We start from the raw sequence: 22,499 nt of genomic DNA on the forward strand, positions 1-22,499 counted from the left end.
CAAAATTTGACAGCTAAAGAAGAGATTTATCAAAGCTTGGAAATAAAGTGGAGAGAGACTGTGGGGCAGATGTATTAAGTTTGGATAAGCGATAAAGGAAGATGATAACGCACCAGCCAATCATTCTAGGTTTGAAAAAAGTGCTTTATCTCTCTCCATTTTATCTCTCCAAGTTTTTATAAATCTCCACCTCTATGAGTTACTGTATATGATACCCCTCATTTAAGCATCTGGTTGCAAGTGCTGTACATGTACAGTATATATCTTCTTTACTGTAATAGAATGAACTAAAGGTATAACATTCCTATATGGAAAACGCATTATTTTTGGTAAAGCTGTATTTTTTTATTTATCTTTTCCTTTTTATTTTTTTTTCTAATTTCTGTGATTGTAAATATGTACAGTATACTACATGATCTAACTCATTACAGAACTTTGGATTTCCTAAAATCCCTAACCCTGACAACTTTATAATTGTGTGTAAGTACAGCAAAATCTTCTAATGTATCAAGATGTAATATTCTGCAAATAATCTTTATTCAGTGCAAATATTAAGTGCAATGAAAGTCTCTTTTGTGGCATAGTTATACACATGTAATCAGACTATACATATTGACCTGAATTCAACCCAGCATAAAACAATCTCCTGTAAAAACGCAATATTCATCAAGGAAGACAATATTCATGAATTTTGTTTGATGCAAATGATCAGGAATTGTATTTGATATTATTTACTGTATTGTTAATGTGATTCTATGGTAGTTATGTATAATGTATAATATACAAATCTACCAGTTTTATTAAATCTATTGTTATCTACAATTCAGGTTTATTTGCATGTTTTTAATTTAACATTTGTAAAATTGGTTTAAAAGTTATAAGATACCCCATGTTGGGTTCTTATGGTATTATCTTTGGAAACAGAAAATATAATCTTTTGTTAATGGTAAACAATAAAATGATGCTTATTATGATAATTTTTTTAACTATTTAAAATTACCTATATTGATTTATATATATATATTTATATATATATATATATATATATATATAAAACAGAAAATATATTCTATAGAAAATATGAACTTTATTGAGCCAATATTAAGCCAATTTTGGCTCGATAAACTGTTTTCTGAAGAAAAAAATATATGTGTGGAAATACAAAAAATATATCTGCTTCACTTCTGTTATATGGTTATAGAGATACACCAGAAAAATGCATTCAGAAATATTTTATTGGTATAAAAGTATAAATTAAACTTTAATGAGATCATTGTTTGTTCTGGCTATATATTGTTGTCCTGCCACCAGAGGCGGATCGGCCATAGGGTTCACAGGGAAGATTCCCGGTGGGCTGACGCACCAGTGGGGCCTGTTTTGTTTGAGGACATGTGGTCCTTTTTATAGACATAATGAATAAGATGCAAAATAGTTTGCATATATGAAAGTTACTTTGCCACTTAACCTGGGATTGCAGATGATCTAGTGTATGCTCTGTCTGCCTGCTTGGCTGACATATAAGATTGAGTGAATAGTGATTGGGATACGGTTGGTGTAATAAGTAAGAAAATATATCTTTCTAAAGAATGATATAGTTTCCTAAATTCTGAAGGTGTATCATATAATGTGCTCATAATATTTCATTTTATTTCTTTTTAACTTCCCACTTGATGCTGGACATCCCCACTATGTGGAAAGGGGAGAGGGTGCTGCTGCCATGGCTAGACTTTACACCTCTGGTGCTGCCCATGTGGGGCCACTAATACAAATTTTTCCAGGGCCGCTTTTTGTTCCCAATCCGCCCCTGCCTGCCACTGAATCTATGCCATCGTCTTCAGCCACCTACAATTCAACAAATGAATTGGAAAACAAAAAGTTTAAAGTGTACATTGATTGCTGCTTTTTACAATTTTACAAAGCCATCGACTAAGACAATAATATTCTGCCAGTCTCGTCTATGCACTTAAAGTAGCTTATGGAATATTGCTGAATGCTGTAGTTCTAATTCATGTACAGAATACAGTGTGATATGATTTAAGGTTGATTGATGTATGTTAACCTCAGATTGTTAAACTGTCATCTTGCCAGTTCACTTTCCCAACAGAAGTTTTTAATGTCAATTTAATTTACTAGAAGCGAAAGGGCATGAATGAATCCAGACAGGTCATAAATCATTATAGTCCTCTCTTATGTTTCCTAGTTTATTTTCTGTGAAGATCTGAAGAGTTTTACATAGAGCCTTTACATTTTTCATGGCGATGACAATTTCTGTTGAAATTTTGAGATGTAAAAATATTAGTTTACTGTATCAAACTATAAAATAATTATATTGAACAATAAACTTTTAGTGCTTGCTAGATGTGCCTTTCTGTGCAGGAAAAAGCACGTCAGTAAAACATCTGCATCCGTACCAAAAACCTAGCCATGTTTAAGTTAGTTCATGAAGCCATGTGGCAAGCGCAACCCAGTAGACCTGAAAGTCTCTAGTGGTACCAGGTGAACTGAAGTTTGAGAGAACACAGCAGCTATTCATGGTTTTGTGTTAGTTACAGCACTGGCCTGTTGTAGATTATTAGAACTCAAGGTGCTTTAAAGGCTGTTGGCTATATTAAAAAAAAGTTTACTCTTTATTTTTTAGTTAAACCAAAAATGAAAGAGACACTTCAGTAATGATTTGAATAGTGTAATGAAGATTGAAACTTACCCACAGTACAACTGAATTACTGAAGTTTTGTTTGTATATGATTAACTATATACAATGACTGTATCATTTCTGCAGTTACAATTTTTTGACGTTTCACAGTCATGTCACTTAACGTCACATCTCACCTATTTATTATATAATGATAAATCACCTGTGCTCTAATATGAAAAATATTACACAGATGTTTCTAATGGGAAAATTACTGCTAGGTAACCTAAGTCTTTTAAACTTAAACAATGACAAATAGAGATACAATATAGGCCTTATGGCTTTTAAATATTCAGAATAAGGCCCCCATTTATCAAGCCTTGGAGAATGATAAAGTACCAGCCAATCAGCTCCTATCTTACATGTTACAGGCCGTGTTTGAAAAATTACAGTTAGGAGCTGACTGATTGGTACTTATCACAGTGCTATTTATCACTCTCCAAGGCTTGATAAATACGGGCCTTAATGTCCAAACATGCCTATGTAGTTTTAACTCAATCATATTCAATTTAATGCCTTCATTATTTCAATGGAACATTTTGATATAATATTATAATCCTCCCCTATGGTTAATAGTTCCATAAGTAACTCAGTTTTATGTCTTTTCTCTTTTACAGCATGCATGTTCCGGTACAATGGAATATCATTCGTCTACCTCATTTATCTCTTGCTTATTCCTTTATTTTCGGAACCTACCAAGATTACAATGCAAGGTATGATATACAGTGTTGTTTACTACCTTGAATTAGGAATATTTCATTCTTATACTCCTATCTTATATTGGGTATTCCTAGAATTAGTTAATTATTTATGACAAAACATTTCCATTTTATGAAGCATCTCTTGTGTTATATAAATAGAAGTGGCAATAGCTTGTGTGTATAGCGATACATGACACTTGCTCACAAGCCTAAATTCTTTTGATTCACTTGTAACAGGTTCTCAGACTTGGTCCTTAGGACCCCAAACAGTTCATGATTTCTAGACCACCCAGCAGATGCACAGGTGTATTACCAAAAGTCACAATATAATGATCCACAGGTGATCAGGAAAACATGAACTGTTTGAGGTCCCGAGGACTGGGTTTGAGAAGCCCTAACATGCAATTCTTTTAGAGAGACCATTTCTTCCATGACGATTTAGCGATAAGCATTTTTACTACTTGAAAGAAAAGAAATGATCTTTATAAAAAATATATTTTTCCTTTGTAAACTGGTTTAATGTTTTAGTTAAAGTCTGGATATATGTACATGATATTTATTATTATTATTATTATTATTATTATTATTTTTATTACTATTATCATTTACTTATGTGGTGCCACAAGGGTTCGGCAGCACCTAGAAAGTACATAAACAAATAAACATAGTATATAAACATTGCTTCATCAGTGATCATAGCACTAAAATAAGCTGCAGGGTGTCAGAAATGAAGGGTTAGGTGCTGTTTTAGGGAGTATGGAGTAAATATTATGAGTAAGGGAAGGATAAACACATGTATCTGCTCATGACAGCTTACATTCTAAGTGGGAGAGGCAGACAGGGGTGACACAGATAGGTTAAACAGTGAGCCAGGAGCATGGGGCAATGGGTTAGGATGAGAGCTGGATGGCTTTGATAAAGGAGTGGGTGTTAAGAGTCCACTTGAGGTTTTGTAGACAGGTGGAGAGTCTGATCGGGAGAGGTAGAGTATTCCAGAAGTAGGACGCTAAATCTTGGAAGCGTGAGTGGGAGGAAGCAATCAGTTGGCAGGAGAGTTGGCATTCGTTTGTCGAGCAAAGTGAGTGGGCGGGAGTGTGAAAGGTGATAAGGTCAGAAATGTAAGTGGAAAAAGGATTGAGGGCTTTATATATTAAGATTTATGGATATATTTCACACACAAAAAAATCACTTAAATAATGCAGAAACAAAAGTTACTTACTCTCCAATACAAGAGGTTTTGGAATTTATGTCCATTCCAAGTGTGAACGCTAAAAGCATTGTGTAACACTGTATAAAAAATAATTGTACTGTATGTCTATGGTGTGGGAATACTGGTTTTATTTTTAATAAAACTTTTTTTATATTACATTATATGCTATCTTGGCCATATGCCTCATTTTCTTGGGTGAACTCTTTTGGCAAGAGGGTGTGCCTATAAACTCACCAAAGAATTTACATACAAGCTTACACATTTTATGGGACATTTATTAATATAAATACATTTATTAGATTACAAGTAAAGCATTAGATTTTTTTTTAATTTTAAATATGCATATGATAGTCCGGCTTCCTTATAGGTGCCCTCTGTATGTATATATATATATATATATATATATATTTATTAGACTTTGTAGGGATATTGTTTTAATGCAATACTGTACTTGCAAGGATTTTAAATAAAATAAAAAATGCTAATAATCTCGACAATATTGGCTGACAATATTAGAGCCAATATTGTGATTAATGCTAAATAGACCCCTTGGTTCTTGACCAGCAGTAACTGAATTTGGTCATCAGTTCTGCCCAATGGGAACCAGACTCATTGGTAGTGTTTTCATCAATTCTTAGCATGTATTATACATGTGCACCAGAAGTTGTGACAAAATCACTATACTTTACTACACAAATATTGTCATGTTTAATATTGTTTAATATTTGTTCATGAAAACGTTTGTGGTAGAAATAATATAACTAACATGATAATGGCTATTCTTGATATTTTTTTCACGTTACTTTTAATGTTTTTATCACGCAAAGGTATATATTAACACTTATTTTCACACAATACACAATTCCTTATGCTTATAACATAAAATTATTAAACTATAAATATTTAAATTACATGCTAAAATTTCAGAAAAAGCCAAGCAATGATCACAGTGCACACTGTAATTAATCTTTAATGTTTTTTAATGGTACCCAAGGGTCAATGTTACCTGATGCTGACCCTAGACAATAAATTCTTAACTGATTGCACTACAGTTTTGGAATTACAAGTGCACTATTCTTGTATTTTATTTATGTAGAAGATAAAAGTGAGCTTATCTCTTTGAATAACGTTTTTATTGCTAACGAGCAATCACCTAGTCTTTTAGTATCAGACGTGCCATTGGCATCATGCTTTAATACTCATGGTGTTTTGTTCAGGATAATGCATAACTATTCACATTGTATTTGTTTCTTGGGGTTGATAGTCACAAATAACACAGTAAAAAGACAGTTGCTGAAATCTATGTACTATGTATCTATGCCGATTGCTCTCTTTAGAAATATGTGTATTGATTGTCTTACATACTGTATGACTACATGCTTGTGCTTTATTATTGCTACAGGTAAAATAATATACTATATAGTACGTGGAAAAGGAGAAGATGTACAAATTAGGTAGCACAGATAAAAGAGCCTACCTAACTGTACTCTGGTTTCTAACCAAGGTCTAACCTGTTATTAAAAGCATGTGCACCACAAGCAAATGAACGAGAAAGCAACATAATGCATACAATTCTAAAATATTCCATCTAAATCATATTTACAGGAAGTTACTATGACCAGTATCAACGGCTTTTCTAGTTTTTAAATCAGTCGCTTTGCATTTACTACTATAACTATGTAAATTAAACATTTCTGACACATAGAAGAATACAAGCCCTCTTTTGCCACACTTTCCTTGTTGACTATAATCAAATATTTAGCAAATAAATGCTTCAAGGGAGATGTAATAGTGGCTAGAAAATTGTATAAAATTTAGCATTTACAGTACTTAATATGCCCACATTTTATACAATGCTGTTCACAAAATATGTAATTAACAGGCCCTGTCCCAGTGGAACCTCACTCTACACTCCTTACCACGTGGATACCCACCCACATAGACACACACATTTTTGCAGAAGCCACCGCTATTTTTTTTTCTTGGATTGTAAAAAGTAACTCCTGCACCAGAAAGTGTCCAAAAAGGCCTGAAGTTAGAGTATTAAAGGCCTTGTTTGGTATAAAAGAGAAAAATCCACTGGAAACATACAATTTAGGCCCTCAATCAGGTTGGATCGCAGTTTGCCAAAAAGTGCAAACAAGCGATTTCGAGCAATCTGCGCATGCGAGGACCCACACAGTGCGATAATATACCTAAAGGATGTGATCACACTGTGATTGACAGTGGCGGCCATCGGAGGGGATTGGGCGATGCAGCATTTTTTGAGAGTGGTCTGGACAATGGAGGAGTGTCCGGACCGCTTTTTGGGTGGTTGCGTGACGTCACATGCAGCCGCTCTGAAGAAAAAGATGGCAGTGCGCCTGCATATGCAGCCATGCTGCGTATGCAGGGTGTAGCCCTATTTTTGTCATTCTGCATCGCTGTGCGGGACTTGCATGCTGGACGGCCTTGCCCTGTGCTGGCCAGCATGCAATCGTACTCAGTAGCAGAGTCTGCTTTTTAGCGGAATCTGCAACCAAACCTGAATAGGGTCCTTAGTTCACTAAAATACACAACTTTACTTAGCTTAGGTGTGACAATCCTCCATTCAGGCAGGTCACCTTATAGTCTCAAGTGTCAAGCTATGCCCTCATGTCTACTAAAATTGCTTTCCTGATCAAAATAAAATTTTATATGGGAGGACCATGCTCTCATACCTCTTTCACACCAAGCTTCTGGCCTAGGATATTGCCGGGGAAACCCGGGTCCTGGCTTGGTGTGACCTAGCTCTACCTGGGTTGTGTCTCCCGGGTCTGCTACCCAGGTAACGACCAGGGGTCAAACCTGGGTCTGCTGCCTAGGTCACGACCAGGATCGAACCTGGAATGGACCCGGGTAGGCAGCACTGTGAAGGCACGACCTGGGTCACACTAAAAGGACCAGAGAGATAGACCACCTGTGCTTGGAGATGATGTTATCCCTAAGCGCCGGAAGATCTGGCAGCATTGAGACACGGCTGTAGTTTGAAATGGACGACCCGGCAGTAACCTGAGTGCAGCCTGCAGTATGAACATGGTTACAGCAGCTGTAAAATGGCTTGAAAACGTGTTCAGTAACCCAGGCCGGACTGGTATTTTCAGTGTGCAAGGGGTATGAATTACCAGACCTGTCTTTGACATCATACAACTTATTATGGTCACGGCCATCTTAGCAGCAGTGTACCCATCCTCCAGCTGTAGGGGTGGTGGGTGCTATCAGCGACAGGTTTGATATCCCGCGGGCGGAAGGGGGTATTCTATCTTCCGCTCTGCATGTAGGACCTGCAGCAGTAATTTCTACTAATTACTCCTTTACTGCACAGATGGCGGGAGATGGGGTGGGAGGGAGAACACTAAACTGTAGAAGGGGGCATTGGGCTGAATGAAAGGGCCCCCGGTAAATGACTTCCAGGGTGGTAGAGGGTGTTTAATATGCAGGGGCGAGGTGGAAAGTGGAGTTAACTTAATATTAATTATTTTCCGGTGGGAGGGCATCTTGTTTGACTGCAGATATCTCCACTTCCCAGAAATAGATTTCCAGGTTCCACCTTTCAGGAGGTATTGGAGACTCGGATATGAGAGTTCAGGAGCCAGAGCAATCCACAGACGAAAATATAAAACTGCATACCAGGCGTGTGGAGCTGGAGCAGGGAACAGCTGCTGGAAGGCTGATATCTCTGGTTCTAGGCCTAGTAGAGACAAGCTGCCAGTGTCCACTGAAAGGGGAGAGTCCCAGCTTTTGGAGTATCCCCACAGAAAAATTCAGACAGATCCCGAGATATCTGGCTAGGAAGATCAATGAACAGGCTCGGATGGGGACCACTGCTGAAGTTGGATAGCTCCGGTTCCTCAGAGCCAATTTTCAAAATATCTGATACCACTGAGCCCATAAGAAAAAATGGCCCTGATTATGGTGCAATTTTGAAATACATTTTTTCCCATGGAGATAAAGTACCAGCCAAATAGCTCCCATGTTCCAGGTGGTGTTTGAAAAAGGATAGTTAAGAGCTGCTTCATTGGTACTTTATCTCCCTCCAAGGCTTAGTAAATAGACCACATAGTATCTGTAGTCTGGCCAGGGTGTTTACATGTGGTAAATGTCAGACCTGTTTATAGGGTTGTTTAGGATTCAGTATGATATCCCGATGGACGGGATGCTGTGGTCAGAATCCCGACAGCGGCATCCCGGCCATCAGAATCCTGACAGCCCCTTCAGAATTACCCTAACTCTCCCCTGCCTCCTACCCTAACCCTCTCTTGTGGGTACCTAACCCTCCCCGGTGGTGCCTAACCTTAACCCTCCCCGATGCCTAACCCTCCCCACTTTTACTGCCTAAACCAAATCCCCCCCACACACACACGGCAGGACGCGAGCACATCCCGCACGGAGAAGGTTCGGGATTCCGGAACTTTGGTATTTTGACACCAGGATCCCGAGCTCTGTCAGAATTTCGATGCTGGCATTATGCCATCGTTCGGTATTTCTACATCGGTATTTCGACCGCCGAAATCCCGTCCGGCGGCATTTTAACTACATCCCCTATTTATCATTCAATATTTGTGGCATATCGCTCAATACCTACAAATATTAAGGATCCCCCGAATGAAAGAGATACCCTCAGAAGATATCTCAATTTCTGACAGCAGCCACATCCCCCCAGATTAGCAGCAATAAGTCATTTTAATTTTCGGTTGCAGAAAGGCTGGGGGACACTGGACAATGTACTGTAGTTGCAGGTTTACTTTAAGTGCCACCTCAGCCCAAACTTGCATTCCTGTGGCCTAATGTCCCCCCAGCCTGTTTAAGAGAAAAGTGAAAAAAATCCTATTATTAGGTCTAAAACCCTATAATTAGTAAATATGCCCCTATATGAGCTACAGTATAATAACATTTAAAATGCAACATAAAAAACACCTAAGAGTAAGAGTGCTTAGATAAAGGAGCATATTTAAAAAAAGAGCAGCAGTACATGGGTAAAAAAGGTGCATCTGCCAACATTCAGACAGATAAATATGCCATTTGCAATAAAATTCTATTGTTAATAAGACATAAAAGGAAAAAAAAATATTTTGAAACCTGGAGAGATTCCTGTCCTTGTTTTGTCCAGCCCTGATACCAGGGCCGGCCCTAGGTATAGGCAAACTAGGCAATTGCCTAGGGCATTTGATATGCCTAAGGGCATCAGCAGCTTCTGCTGATTAAAATGATATGCGGCATGCCTATATTCTGTGTGTAGCATTTCGTACGCAGATACAGCCACAGTCGCACACAGTATATAGGCATGCCGCATATCATTTTAATCAGCAGAAGCTGCTTGTGTATCCTAGCCACATAGTAATGCAAATAAGATGCATTTTCATTAAAAATAGGCACCCGACGTTAGCAGAGCTGCCAGTTGACTCACGCTGGGAACTACATGTGTCATTATGTGTATAAGGGCATTAATAATGTGTAACATATGTGTAAGGGGCACTATGTGTGTCATTATGTGTATAAGGGCACTAATAATGTGCGGCATATGTGTAAGGCCAAATGTGCACACTGTTCTTATTTAAATTACAGGGGGTAGGAAAACAAAAAAAAGGACTGCTATGGGTGGGGGGTGATGGTGCTGGGAAAGGGGTGCAGGGTCAGAGGCGGAACTAGCGGTGGTGCTAGGGGGCACCAGCCAAAATCTTGCCTAGGGCATCATATTGGTTAGGGCCGGCTCTGCCTGATACTTAGCGGAAGCCAGGATTTAGGCTGTAATGAGTATAAGTAGCAGATACCGTATAGTTTTGCTTCAAACAGTGTAGACTATTATGTGCACAACTGTGAAAGGGAGTGTTTAATTATTCAGGTCAAGAATGCATACTCCCCATCAAGGTTTATATGCTGTTATGACCATTAATGTGGATTACACGGTAACAGAATAGAAACTCAGTTGAACAGGAAAGTGTTTCCTGTAAGTCACTAAGATAAAGGTGGCAAGATACTAGTGAGCCTGAACGTGCAAGTCTGTCATGCAGCCATATGTTGTTCATGTTCATGTGATATTTACCACCTTTAAGTGATCTGCACTAATTCTGAATATTGTCAATGAGCTGATCTTTTTACTTATGAGCTACACTATGAGTGTAATGTAATACCCATCCTATTTTATTCTGAATATTGTCAATGAGCTGATCTTTTTACTTATGAGCTACACTATGAGTGTAATGTAATACCCATCCTATTTTATTCTGAATATTGTCAATGAGCTGATCTTTTTACCTATGAGCTACACTATGAGTGTAATGTAATCCCCACCCTATTTTATGTTAGAGACCATCACACAAATAAGCAGGGGCGTATTAAGAGAGGAGGAGGCCCGTGTGCAGACTTCATCTGGACCCCTTCATTTCTGTCCGGTAGCACTGTAGACTCTGGGCACAAGATTCACTAGGGGACCCCAGCGCTGTCCTAGAGTTTCATGGAAAATGGGGCCGCGGCCATTTTCCTAGAGATTTTCATGCTGTAAGTGCGTGAAACGCTGGGAAAATAAGCCCCGCGTGGACGGTTTGGGCTAGTCTGTGAGAGGGGATGGTTAGAGTTAGGATTAGGGTTAAACCACTTACCGAAATCCATCTGAATTTTGAATGTTGGGATGCCGCTGTTGGCATTCTGACCGTCTTGTCAAAGAAAAGAAAAAGAATCACGAAATGAAATGTAAATAACAGAAAAAGATTTGGTACTCATACAGCTATGATCCTTGTTAAATAGTTTTATACTTAATTGCTCAATAGCCAGGATGAGGTGAATTTTAATGCTGCTGGGTATGCCCTATTCTCGACAGAATGCAGGTAGTAATATGAAGTATGAAAGCTACATTTGCAACCAATAAGTCTATTCTAGAAGTAATTTAAAATAGAAATAATGAAAATGCAGCTTATTAGTCAATACAAACTATGAACCATTATGCACTAGTGATGGCCATTGGTTGGAGAACCATCGATGGTCACCATCTATGGTACCATTGATTGTTGACCTCAATAGTATGAAAACATTGACAGGGGAACCATCAATGGTTTTACCCACCAATGGTCATCCCTGCTTTATTACTCGCCGTTCAGTGGGCCAATCAGAGGTGGGGGCTAGGCTTCGTGTCCCAGTGCTAAGGAGCAAAAAAAAATAATTGGAGGGGTCTCTGTGCCAATGATGGCAGAGAACTGTTGGTTCTCCACCATCAATATCAAAGACAACTCCCATCGGTGGTTAACCATCATTGTTGATACTAAGGTTGTCATAATATCCCTTTAAACTGGGACGTCTATGATTTACACAGGTTCTGTGGCTGATTGAAGCCAGATAAAATGCAGGCTTGAATTTTACCAGCCACAGAACCTGTTTCATTTATATATGTCCCGGACTAAAGGGATATTATGTCAATCCTAGTTGTTGCCCATCTATGGTCAGGGGTCATCACTTGTTCTCAGGTTTTTGTACTGTACATTACCAGAAATATAAATTTTGTGTACAAAATGGGTGCTTGTCATACTTGGCTACCTTTGAAAAAGCATTTCAGTGAGATTGTGAAAACAACACCTATAAGCGCGGTGTTAAAGTGGATGTGTACTGCCTGAGAGGCGTGTCATAACATTTATTTAGTACATCCAAATGTAAATGAGCTCCTCAGCAGTTATACTGTAGTTTGGCACATATACTGTATATACTCTCAATTGGTCATGGAAAACCTTTTTTGAAAATGCATGTAGACACATGGATCATTGTGCCTTATAACCAGTGCAGAGACATTATCCCATTTCAGTATTGATTTCTAAAAAACGTTTTTAAGTATATAACAGCTACATAATGGGGGTAACATGCAATCAGGGAGATTGTTAAGGGGGGTACTCACGGAGCGATAATCTAAGCAATGTGACTAGATTGCTTAGATTTTAAGTATGATCTGTCCATATGTACCACCCACAGTGATAGCGATGCGCGTCCCCGCGTATCGCTATCGCTGGTGCTAGATTGGCCTGCAGGCTCAATCTAGCAGGTCGCTCATTTTACCCGCTGGGTGAAGTGACCGGCCCCCCCCCCCCCGCACGCTCAGCACACATCGCTCTGTTCTGAGCGGGGGGAGAGATGTGTGCTGAGCGGTTCGCTCAGCACACATCTCTCCCCACATTTTCCCATGAATACAGGCCTTTACACTTTTCAGGGAGATATCTACCATTTTTAGGTAGTCTCTCTGACATTTAAGGAGAGTTGGCAAGTAGTGTATGTTGTGCCACTGTGAGACTACAGGAACTCTGTACACACTAAAGGAAGCGACAACGGAGTGCTGTGAAGAAAAGCAAGATTCATTTTAACAAGTTTTTTTTCTAAATCACAGCTTTGTTCATTCATAAAATGCTGCTGGTGAACTTCAGACACTTTCTGTCCATGTTACTCATAGAGTTCTCCCAAATCCTAGCTCTGCTTTTTAATTGACCTTTCTGAGTGGACTGTGATTACATTCTGGGAAATTTCTGGGCTGCTAGTTATATTATGAAATTCAATTAGTGGTTAGTTGACAGTTTGTTTCTTTTTAACCTTTCAAGTTATTTGCCTTAGAACGAGAATGTAGTTTATAACACACAAATAATTTCAGTTTACAATTTAAAAAAATATTGAGGTGATAAATTCAATAATTTTTTATTACAAAATGTGACTTTCTGTGGAATGTTACATATGGACACCACAAACACATTTAAAGTGTTATGTTTTATTTGGATACAAACAGGATATGAAATTGTCCAAACATTAAAGGTTGGTATAATAAACAGCACTACATAAAATATACTTTACACCCCACCCACGGCCTACAGCATTTTGTGTACAAAGGAGACAGTTTTTACAGTATACTCTTGGCTGTGATAATACAATAGACCTACATTTCTATGAAAATAAAGAACAATGGTTTTTCTAGCAATAGCTAATATATATGGTAATTGTCTTTGGTTAACATGCTGATTTCAATACGAATCGAAGTATTTTTCTGTGATTTTGACACATGATTAAAGCAGTCATTTCTTTTAAAGAAAAAAACAAACAAACAAACAAACAAACAAACAACAACTTTAAGGGGATATTCAATTGGGCCCGAACATTTTTTTACTTTTTAAACATTTTTTTTCTCCCTTTCCAATTATACCTAATTTTTTTGGCCAAAACTTTCTATTTTCAGGAGGGAAACACATAGGATGTAGGATAAGTTCCTGTACCTATGTGTTTTTGTGAAAAAACTGGGTTATAAATCTCCAATAATTGCCAGCATCAGGGACAATTGAATATCCCAGGGAGGCTCAAATAGCCGTGGTAAATTACTGCGGCTAATTGAATAGTCCCCTAAACCTGCTGCACAATCATTGAAAAAGCATCACTTTTGCAAAATCCTACCCAACCCTGGTTCTTGAGAGCTACCAACAGTTCACGTTTTCCAGACCACCTAGCTGGTGCACAGGTGTATTCATTACTCACTGACACAGTTTAAAAGATTCACAGGTGGAGCTAATTACTCCACTTGTGATTCTGTGAGGAGACCTGGAAAACTTTAACTGTTGGTAGCTCTCGAGGACCAGGGTTGGCTACCCCTGCCCTATTACATTCCCTCTAAACAGTCCTACTTAATAACCTGAACGAGTGTAAGCCAAGTCTAGCACAGACCAGCACTCACATTTAGCGTCTTGATGTGTTTATTGAATATCAAAAATGGAAAAGTAAACATAGCAGGTGCCCAACAGCCATTTTAACCACCCTTCTGGGGGGGTTTCTTCAGGGGCCTGTGAAATCAGCGCTCGTATATCTGTATACAGATTGCCTGGTCAACCAGGGTCACTACTCAGTGTATAAGGGTCCCCCAAAAAATAACCAGAGTTCAGTGATCCAGAAAACCAACCCAAGCAGGTAGTGAGTAGGGTTGGACCTGATAAGGACATGAGTAACAGAGCAGTGTAAACGGGTGACCGGGTCATCCGACCATGTCTCGTTACAAGTATAGGGAAATCCAGCTAACTGGCACTTGGATACGATGTCATCCACAAGTGCAGTGTAAATATGGTGGCCAATCCCGGGATCGGCGGGATCCCGGGATTTAGGCCCAAAAATGTCCGGGATTCAATCCCGGGATTGGAAGCTCCAATCCCGGGGATTGAGGGATCAGCATTGAGCGTCCACAGGACGCTCAAACGCTGCCCGGCTTCCTCCTTCCGGGTCCCCAGCGCAGCGTGGGAGGTCACGCTGTGGTGTCAGCTGCTTGTGGGAGCCGCCAGCAGCGTTCACAGGATGTTCCCTTCCCGCCCGCCCTTGGTATATGGTGAGTTATATGTGCAGGGCAGGCGGGGCGGGGTGGGGCGAGGGGGCGACGAACTAGGTAAAAGCCAATCCCGGGTATCCCGGGAATCACAGGATTGGACATTTTTCAATCCTGATACCCGGGATTGAAAAAATGGCCCGGGATTGGCTTCCCTAAGTGTAAACGACGCTGACCCGGAATAGCAACAGTGTAAACGAAGCCTGTCCCCGGTCTGAACCGGGTTGGAACTGTGTTCAAAAATCAGTCAGACTCAGGATTTAGGTTTAAAAGGGGTATTACACTACTGTGCAAGTCCAGCAAAGCCCACTGTGAGGCCATAGGTTGCCAGACCTTCAGCTGTGTGGTTGGAGCCTGTCTTCATTGAGGCTTGAGAAGTAGCCCCTTTCTTTAGATACCAGGGGGTAGATGTACTGTATTATACCTGTATGGATCTTTACCGAGGCAAAGCAGGAAGCAGTAGCAATGAGATGTATTACCATCTCGTTTACCAGAGAAGGGGAGTGAAAGTTCCCACCTCCGTTGATCCCCGCCAGACCCACTACAGCGCATCAGCCTAGAGCTGATGCCCTGTGTCTCTCAGCCCGGCTGGCTCTACTGGACATGCGCGAGATCTCGCTACTATTGCAAAATCTCCTATGCAGCCCAGAGCCAGCAGCCACCCCAGCCAGGGACAGAGCTGTCCCTGCTGTGGTGATGGGACAACGACAGCTGCAGCTGTGAAAACCGATGTCTACAGCTGTCAGAATGGTCAATGCCACTGACCGTTCATACAGTACATTGCCTAGGACAGTTGTTCTCAAACTGTGTGTCGTGGCACCCTTGGGTGACTCGGGGTACTTGCAGGATTGCCCTGGGTTGATGGTCCAGGAAAAATTCTAATTACTTATGGTCAATGTAATAGACAAAACCAGTGCTGATGGCTTCCAATCATGAAATATGTGGACAAACAAAAGAATCCTGCCCCACACCACATAGCTGATCCTAAGGATGACATAAAAACATAATTTACTTAATTTAGTATTCTGAAGATTCTGAATAAGAAATTTTTGGCCTAGGGGTGCCGTGAAAAAATTCTGATACACTTGGGAGACGTGATTTAAAAAGGTTTGGGAACCACTGGCCTAGGATATCGGCATGGTATGATCTATGCTGATTTAACCTCTCAACATTCTGTTGGTTTTCCCAACATAAAGCAGACTGCAGGGACATTTAAGGATGCAGATCACAAACTTGCTATTGCAGTCTAATCTGTATTTGACATTGTGCTTTTTATTATCTTGTGGATTACAAAAGTATTTTCCAGTTTATAGAAATTAACAGTTAGTAGCGTGCTGATGCACTGTGTCTCACCTCCTAACCGGCTCCACTGGGCATTAACGAGATCTCGCACGGCCCGGGTCCCAGCAGCGTGGTAGCCAGTCAAAATCGATAGCTACAAGCTATTGTAATAGTCAGTGCCACTGACTTTTCATACATCTTCCGATACATTGGAGCGCTATCTTTTACACAGCACCACCAATAAATACAGGGGCACGAAGTGCCCCTGTCAATACTGACACATCTCATTAATAGATGGGTAAGAACTTAAAGTGGTGTAAACTAGAGATGAGCGCCTGAAATTTTTCGGGTTTTGTGTTTTGGTTTTGGGTTCGGTTCCGCGGCCGTGTTTTGGGTTCGAACGCGTTTTGGCAAAACCTCACCGAATTTTTTTTGTCGGATTCGGGTGTGTTTTGGATTCGGGTGTTTTTTTCAAAAAACACTAAAAAACAGCTTAAATCATAGAATTTGGGGGTCATTTTGATCCCAAAGTATTATTAACCTCAAAAACCATAATTTACACTCATTTTCAGTCTATTCTGAATACCTCACACCTCACAATATTATTTTTAGTCCTAAAATTTGCACCGAGGTCGCTGTGTGAGTAAGATAAGCGACCCTAGTGGCCGACACAAACACCGGGCCCATCTAGGAGTGGCACTGCAGTGTCACGCAGGATGTCCCTTCCAAAAAACCCTCCCCAAACAGCACATGACGCAAAGAAAAAAAGAGGCGCAATGAGGTAGCTGTGTGAGTAAGATTAGCGACCCTAGTGGCCGACACAAACACCGGGCCCATCTAGGAGTGGCACTGCAGTGTCACGCAGGATGGCCCTTCCAAAAAACCCTCCCCAAACAGCACATGACGCAAAGAAAAAAAGAGGCGCAATGAGGTAGCTGTGTGAGTAAGATTAGCGACCCTAGTGGCCGACACAACACCGGGCCCATCTAGGAGTGGCACTGCAGTGTCACGCAGGATGTCCCTTCCAAAAAACCCTCCCCAAACAGCACATGACGCAAAGAAAAAAAGAGGCGCAATGAGGTAGCTGTGTGAGTAAGATTAGCGACCCTAGTGGCCGACACAAACACCGGGCCCATCTAGGAGTGGCACTGCAGTGTCACGCAGGATGTCCCTTCCAAAAAACCCTCCCCAAACAGCACATGACGCAAAGAAAAAAAGAGGCGCAATGAGGTAGCTGACTGTGTGAGTAAGATTAGCGACCCTAGTGGCCGACACAAACACCGGGCCCATCTAGGAGTGGCACTGCAGTGTCACGCAGGATGTCCCTTCCAAAAAACCCTCCCCAATCAGCACATGATGCAAAGAAAAAGAAAAGAAGAAAGAGGTGCAAGATGGAATTGTCCTTGGGCCCTCCCACCCACCCTTATGTTGTATAAACAAAACAGGACATGCACACTTTAACCAACCCATCATTTCAGTGACAGGGTCTGCCACACGACTGTGACTGATATGACGGGTTGGTTTGGACCCCCCCCAAAAAAGAAGCAATTAATCTCTCCTTGCACAAACTGGCTCTACAGAGGCAAGATGTCCACCTCATCTTCACCCTCCGATATATCACCGTGTACATCCCCCTCCTCACAGATTATCAATTCGTCCCCACTGGAATCCACCATCTCAGCTCCCTGTGTACTTTGTGGAGGCAATTGCTGCTGGTCAATGTCTCCGCGGAGGAATTGATTATAATTCATTTTAATGAACATCATCTTCTCCACATTTTCTGGATGTAACCTCGTACGCCGATTGCTGACAAGGTGAGCGGCGGCACTAAACACTCTTTCGGAGTACACACTTGTGGGAGGGCAACTTAGGTAGAATAAAGCCAGTTTGTCCAAGGGCCTCCAAATTGCCTCTTTTTCCTGCCAGTATAAGTACGGACTGTGTGACGTGCCTACTTGGATGCGGTCACTCATATAATCCTCCACCATTCTATCAATGTTGAGAGAATCATATGCAGTGACAGTAGACGACATGTCCGTAATCGTTGTCAGGTCCTTCAGTCCGGACCAGATGTCAGCATCAGCAGTCGCTCCAGACTGCCCTGCATCACCGCCAGCGGGTGGGCTCGGAATTCTGAGCCTTTTCCTCGCACCCCCAGTTGCGGGAGAATGTGAAGGAGGAGATGTTGACAGGTCGCGTTCCGCTTGACTTGACAATTTTGTCACCAGCAGGTCTTTCAACCCCAGCAGACCTGTGTCTGCCGGAAAGAGAGATCCAAGGTAGGCTTTAAATCTAGGATCGAGCACGGTGGCCAAAATGTAGTGCTCTGATTTCAACAGATTGACCACCCGTGAATCCTTGTTAAGCGAATTAAGGGCTGCATCCACAAGTCCCACATGCCTAGCGGAATCGCTCCCTTTTAGCTCCTTCTTCAATGCCTCCAGCTTCTTCTGCAAAAGCCTGATGAGGGGAATGACCTGACTCAGGCTGGCAGTGTCTGAACTGACTTCACGTGTGGCAAGTTCAAAGGGCATCAGAACCTTGCACAACGTTGAAATCATTCTCCACTGCACTTGAGACAGGTGCATTCCACCTACTATATCGTGCTCAATTGTATAGGCTTGAATGGCCTTTTGCTGCTCCTCCAACCTCTGAAGCATATAGAGGGTTGAATTCCACCTCGTTACCACTTCTTGCTTCAGATGATGGCAGGGCAGGTTCAGTAGTTTTTGGTGGTGCTCCAGTCTTCTGTACGTGGTGCCTGTACGCCGAAAGTGTCCCGCAATTTTTCTGGCCACCGACAGCATCTCTTGCACGCCCCTGTCGTTTTTTAAAAAATTCTGCACCACCAAATTCAAGGTATGTGCAAAACATGGGACGTGCTGGAATTTGCCCATATTTAATGCACACACAATATTGCTGGCGATGTCCGATGCCACAAATCCACAGGAGAGTCCAATTGGGGTAAGCCATTCCGCGATGATCTTCCTCAGTTGCCGTAAGAGGTTTTCAGCTGTGTGCGTATTCTGGAAAGCGGTGATACAAAGCGTAGCCTGCCTAGGAAAGAGTTGGCGTTTGCGAGATGCTGCTACTGGTGCCGCCGCTGCTGTTCTTGCGGCGGGAGTCCATACATCTACCCAGTGGGCTGTCACAGTCATATAGTCCTGACCCTGCCCTGCTCCACTTGTCCACATGTCCGTGGTTAAGTGGACATTGGGTACAACTGCATTTTTTAGGACACTGGTGAGTCTTTTTCTGACGTCCGTGTACATTCTCGGTATCGCCTGCCTAGAGAAGTGGAACCTAGATGGTATTTGGTAACGGGGGCACACTGCCTCAATAAATTGTCTAGTACCCTGTGAACTAACGGCGGATACCGGACGCACGTCTAACACCAACATAGTTGTCAAGGACTCAGTTATCCGCTTTGCAGTAGGATGACTGCTGTGATATTTCATCTTCCTCGCAAAGGACTGTTGAACAGTCAATTGCTTACTGGAAGTAGTACAAGTGGGCTTACGACTTCCCCTCTGGGATGACCATCGACTCCCAGCGGCAACAACAGCAGCGCCAGCAGCAGTAGGCGTTACACGCAAGGATGCATCGGAGGAATCCCAGGCAGGAGAGGACTCGTCAGAATTGCCAGTGACATGGCCTGCAGGACTATTGGCATTCCTGGGGAAGGAGGAAATTGACACTGAGGGAGTTGGTGGGGTGGTTTGCGTGAGCTTGGTTACAAGAGGAAGGGATTTACTGGTCAGTGGACTGCTTCCGCTGTCACCCAAAGTTTTTGAACTTGTCACTGACTTATTATGAATGCGCTGCAGGTGACGTATAAGGGAGGATGTTCCGAGGTGGTTAACGTCCTTACCCCTACTTATTACAGCTTGACAAAGGGAACACACGGCTTGACACCTGTTGTCCGCATTTCTGGTGAAATACCTCCACACCGAAGAGCTGATTTTTTTGGTATTTTCACCTGGCATGTCAACGGCCATATTCCTCCCACGGACAACAGGTGTCTCCCCGGGTGCCTGACTTAAACAAACCACCTCACCATCAGAATCCTCCTGGTCAATTTCCTCCCCAGCGCCAGCAACACCCATATCCTCCTCATCCTGGTGTACTTCAACACTGACATCTTCAATCTGACTATCAGGAACTGGACTGCGGGTGCTCCTTCCAGCACTTGCAGGGGGCGTGCAAATGGTGGAAGGCGCATGCTCTTCACGTCCAGTGTTGGGAAGGTCAGGCATCGCAACCGACACAATTGGACTCTCCTTGTGGATTTGGGATTTCGAAGAATGCACAGTTCTTTGCTGTGCTGCTTTTGCCAGCTTGAGTCTTTTCATTTTTCTAGCGAGAGGCTGAGTGCTTCCATCCTCATGTGAAGCTGAACCACTAGCCATGAACATAGGCCAGGGCCTCAGCCGTTCCTTGCCACTCCGTGTGGTAAATGGCATATTGGCAAGTTTACGCTTCTCCTCCGACAATTTTATTTTAGGTTTTGGAGTCCTTTTTTTACTGATATTTGGTGTTTTGGATTTGACATGCTCTGTACTATGACATTGGGCATCGGCCTTGGCAGACGACGTTGCTGGCATTTCATCATCTCGGCCATGACTAGTGGCAGCAGCTTCAGCACGAGGTGGAAGTGGATCTTGATCTTTCCCTAATTTTGGAACCTCAACATTTTTGTTCTCCATATTTTAATAGGCACAACTAAAAGGCACCTCAGGTAAACAATGGAGATGGATGGATTGGATACTAGTATACAATTATGGACGGGCTGCCGAGTGCCGACACAGAGGTAGCCACAGCCGTGAACTACCGCACTGTACTGTGTCTGCTGCTAATATATAGACTGGTTGATAAAGAGATAGTATACTCGTAACTAGTATGTATGTATAAAGAAAGAAAAAAAAACCACGGTTAGGTGGTATATACAATTATGGACGGGCTGCCGAGTGCCGACACAGAGGTAGCCACAGCCGTGAACTACCGCACTGTACTGTGTCTGCTGCTAATATATAGACTGGTTGATAAAGAGATAGTATACTCGTAACTAGTATGTATGTATAAAGAAAGAAAAAAAAACCACGGTTAGGTGGTATATACAATTATGGACGGGCTGCCGAGTGCCGACACAGAGGTAGCCACAGCCGTGAACTACCGCACTGTACTGTGTCTGCTGCTAATATAGACTGGTTGATAAAGAGATAGTATACTCGTAACTAGTATGTATGTATAAAGAAAGAAAAAAAAACCACGGTTAGGTGGTATATACAATTATGGACGGGCTGCCGAGTGCCGACACAGAGGTAGCCACAGCCGTGAACTACCGCACTGTACTGTGTCTGCTGCTAATATATAGACTGGTTGATAAAGAGATAGTATACTCGTAACTAGTATGTATGTATAAAGAAAGAAAAAAAAACCACGGTTAGGTGGTATATACAATTATGGACGGGCTGCCGAGTGCCGACACAGAGGTAGCCACAGCCGTGAACTACCGCACTGTACTGTGTCTGCTGCTAATATAGACTGGTTGATAAAGAGATAGTATACTCGTAACTAGTATGTATGTATAAAGAAAGAAAAAAAAACCACGGTTAGGTGGTATATACAATTATGGACGGGCTGCCGAGTGCCGACACAGAGGTAGCCACAGCCGTGAACTACCGCACTGTACTGTGTCTGCTGCTAATATATAGACTGGTTGATAAAGAGATAGTATACTCGTAACTAGTATGTATGTATAAAGAAAGAAAAAAAAACCACGGTTAGGTGGTATATACAATTATGGACGGGCTGCCGAGTGCCGACACAGAGGTAGCCACAGCCGTGAACTACCGCACTGTACTGTGTCTGCTGCTAATATAGACTGGTTGATAAAGAGATAGTATACTCGTAACTAGTATGTATGTATAAAGAAAGAAAAAAAAACCACGGTTAGGTGGTATATACAATTATGGACGGGCTGCCGAGTGCCGACACAGAGGTAGCCACAGCCGTGAACTACCGCACTGTACTGTGTCTGCTGCTAATATATAGACTGGTTGATAAAGAGATAGTATACTCGTAACTAGTATGTATGTATAAAGAAAGAAAAAAAAACCACGGTTAGGTGGTATATACAATTATGGACGGGCTGCCGAGTGCCGACACAGAGGTAGCCACAGCCGTGAACTACCGCACTGTACTGTGTCTGCTGCTAATATATAGACTGGTTGATAAAGAGATAGTATACTCGTAACTAGTATGTATGTATAAAGA

At 41.8% G+C, this 22,499-nt stretch overlaps 1 protein-coding gene across 6 annotated transcripts in view; it reads left to right on the top strand.

Moving 5' to 3' along the window:
• The window catches only part of PIEZO2 (piezo type mechanosensitive ion channel component 2), a 648,659-nt gene that overhangs the window by 233,966 nt on the left and 392,194 nt on the right, over nt 1-22,499 (top strand). For all 6 annotated transcript variants that reach the window (XM_063923449.1, XM_063923453.1, XM_063923452.1 and 3 more), the window contains exon 2: nt 3,310-3,405. In XM_063923449.1, the coding sequence (XP_063779519.1) occupies nt 3,310-3,405 (96 nt within the window). The remainder of the gene's footprint in view (nt 1-3,309; nt 3,406-22,499) is intronic.

This window comes from Pseudophryne corroboree, chromosome 5 (genome assembly GCF_028390025.1).
Source record: "Pseudophryne corroboree isolate aPseCor3 chromosome 5, aPseCor3.hap2, whole genome shotgun sequence".
Lineage (NCBI taxonomy): Eukaryota > Metazoa > Chordata > Amphibia > Anura > Myobatrachidae > Pseudophryne > Pseudophryne corroboree.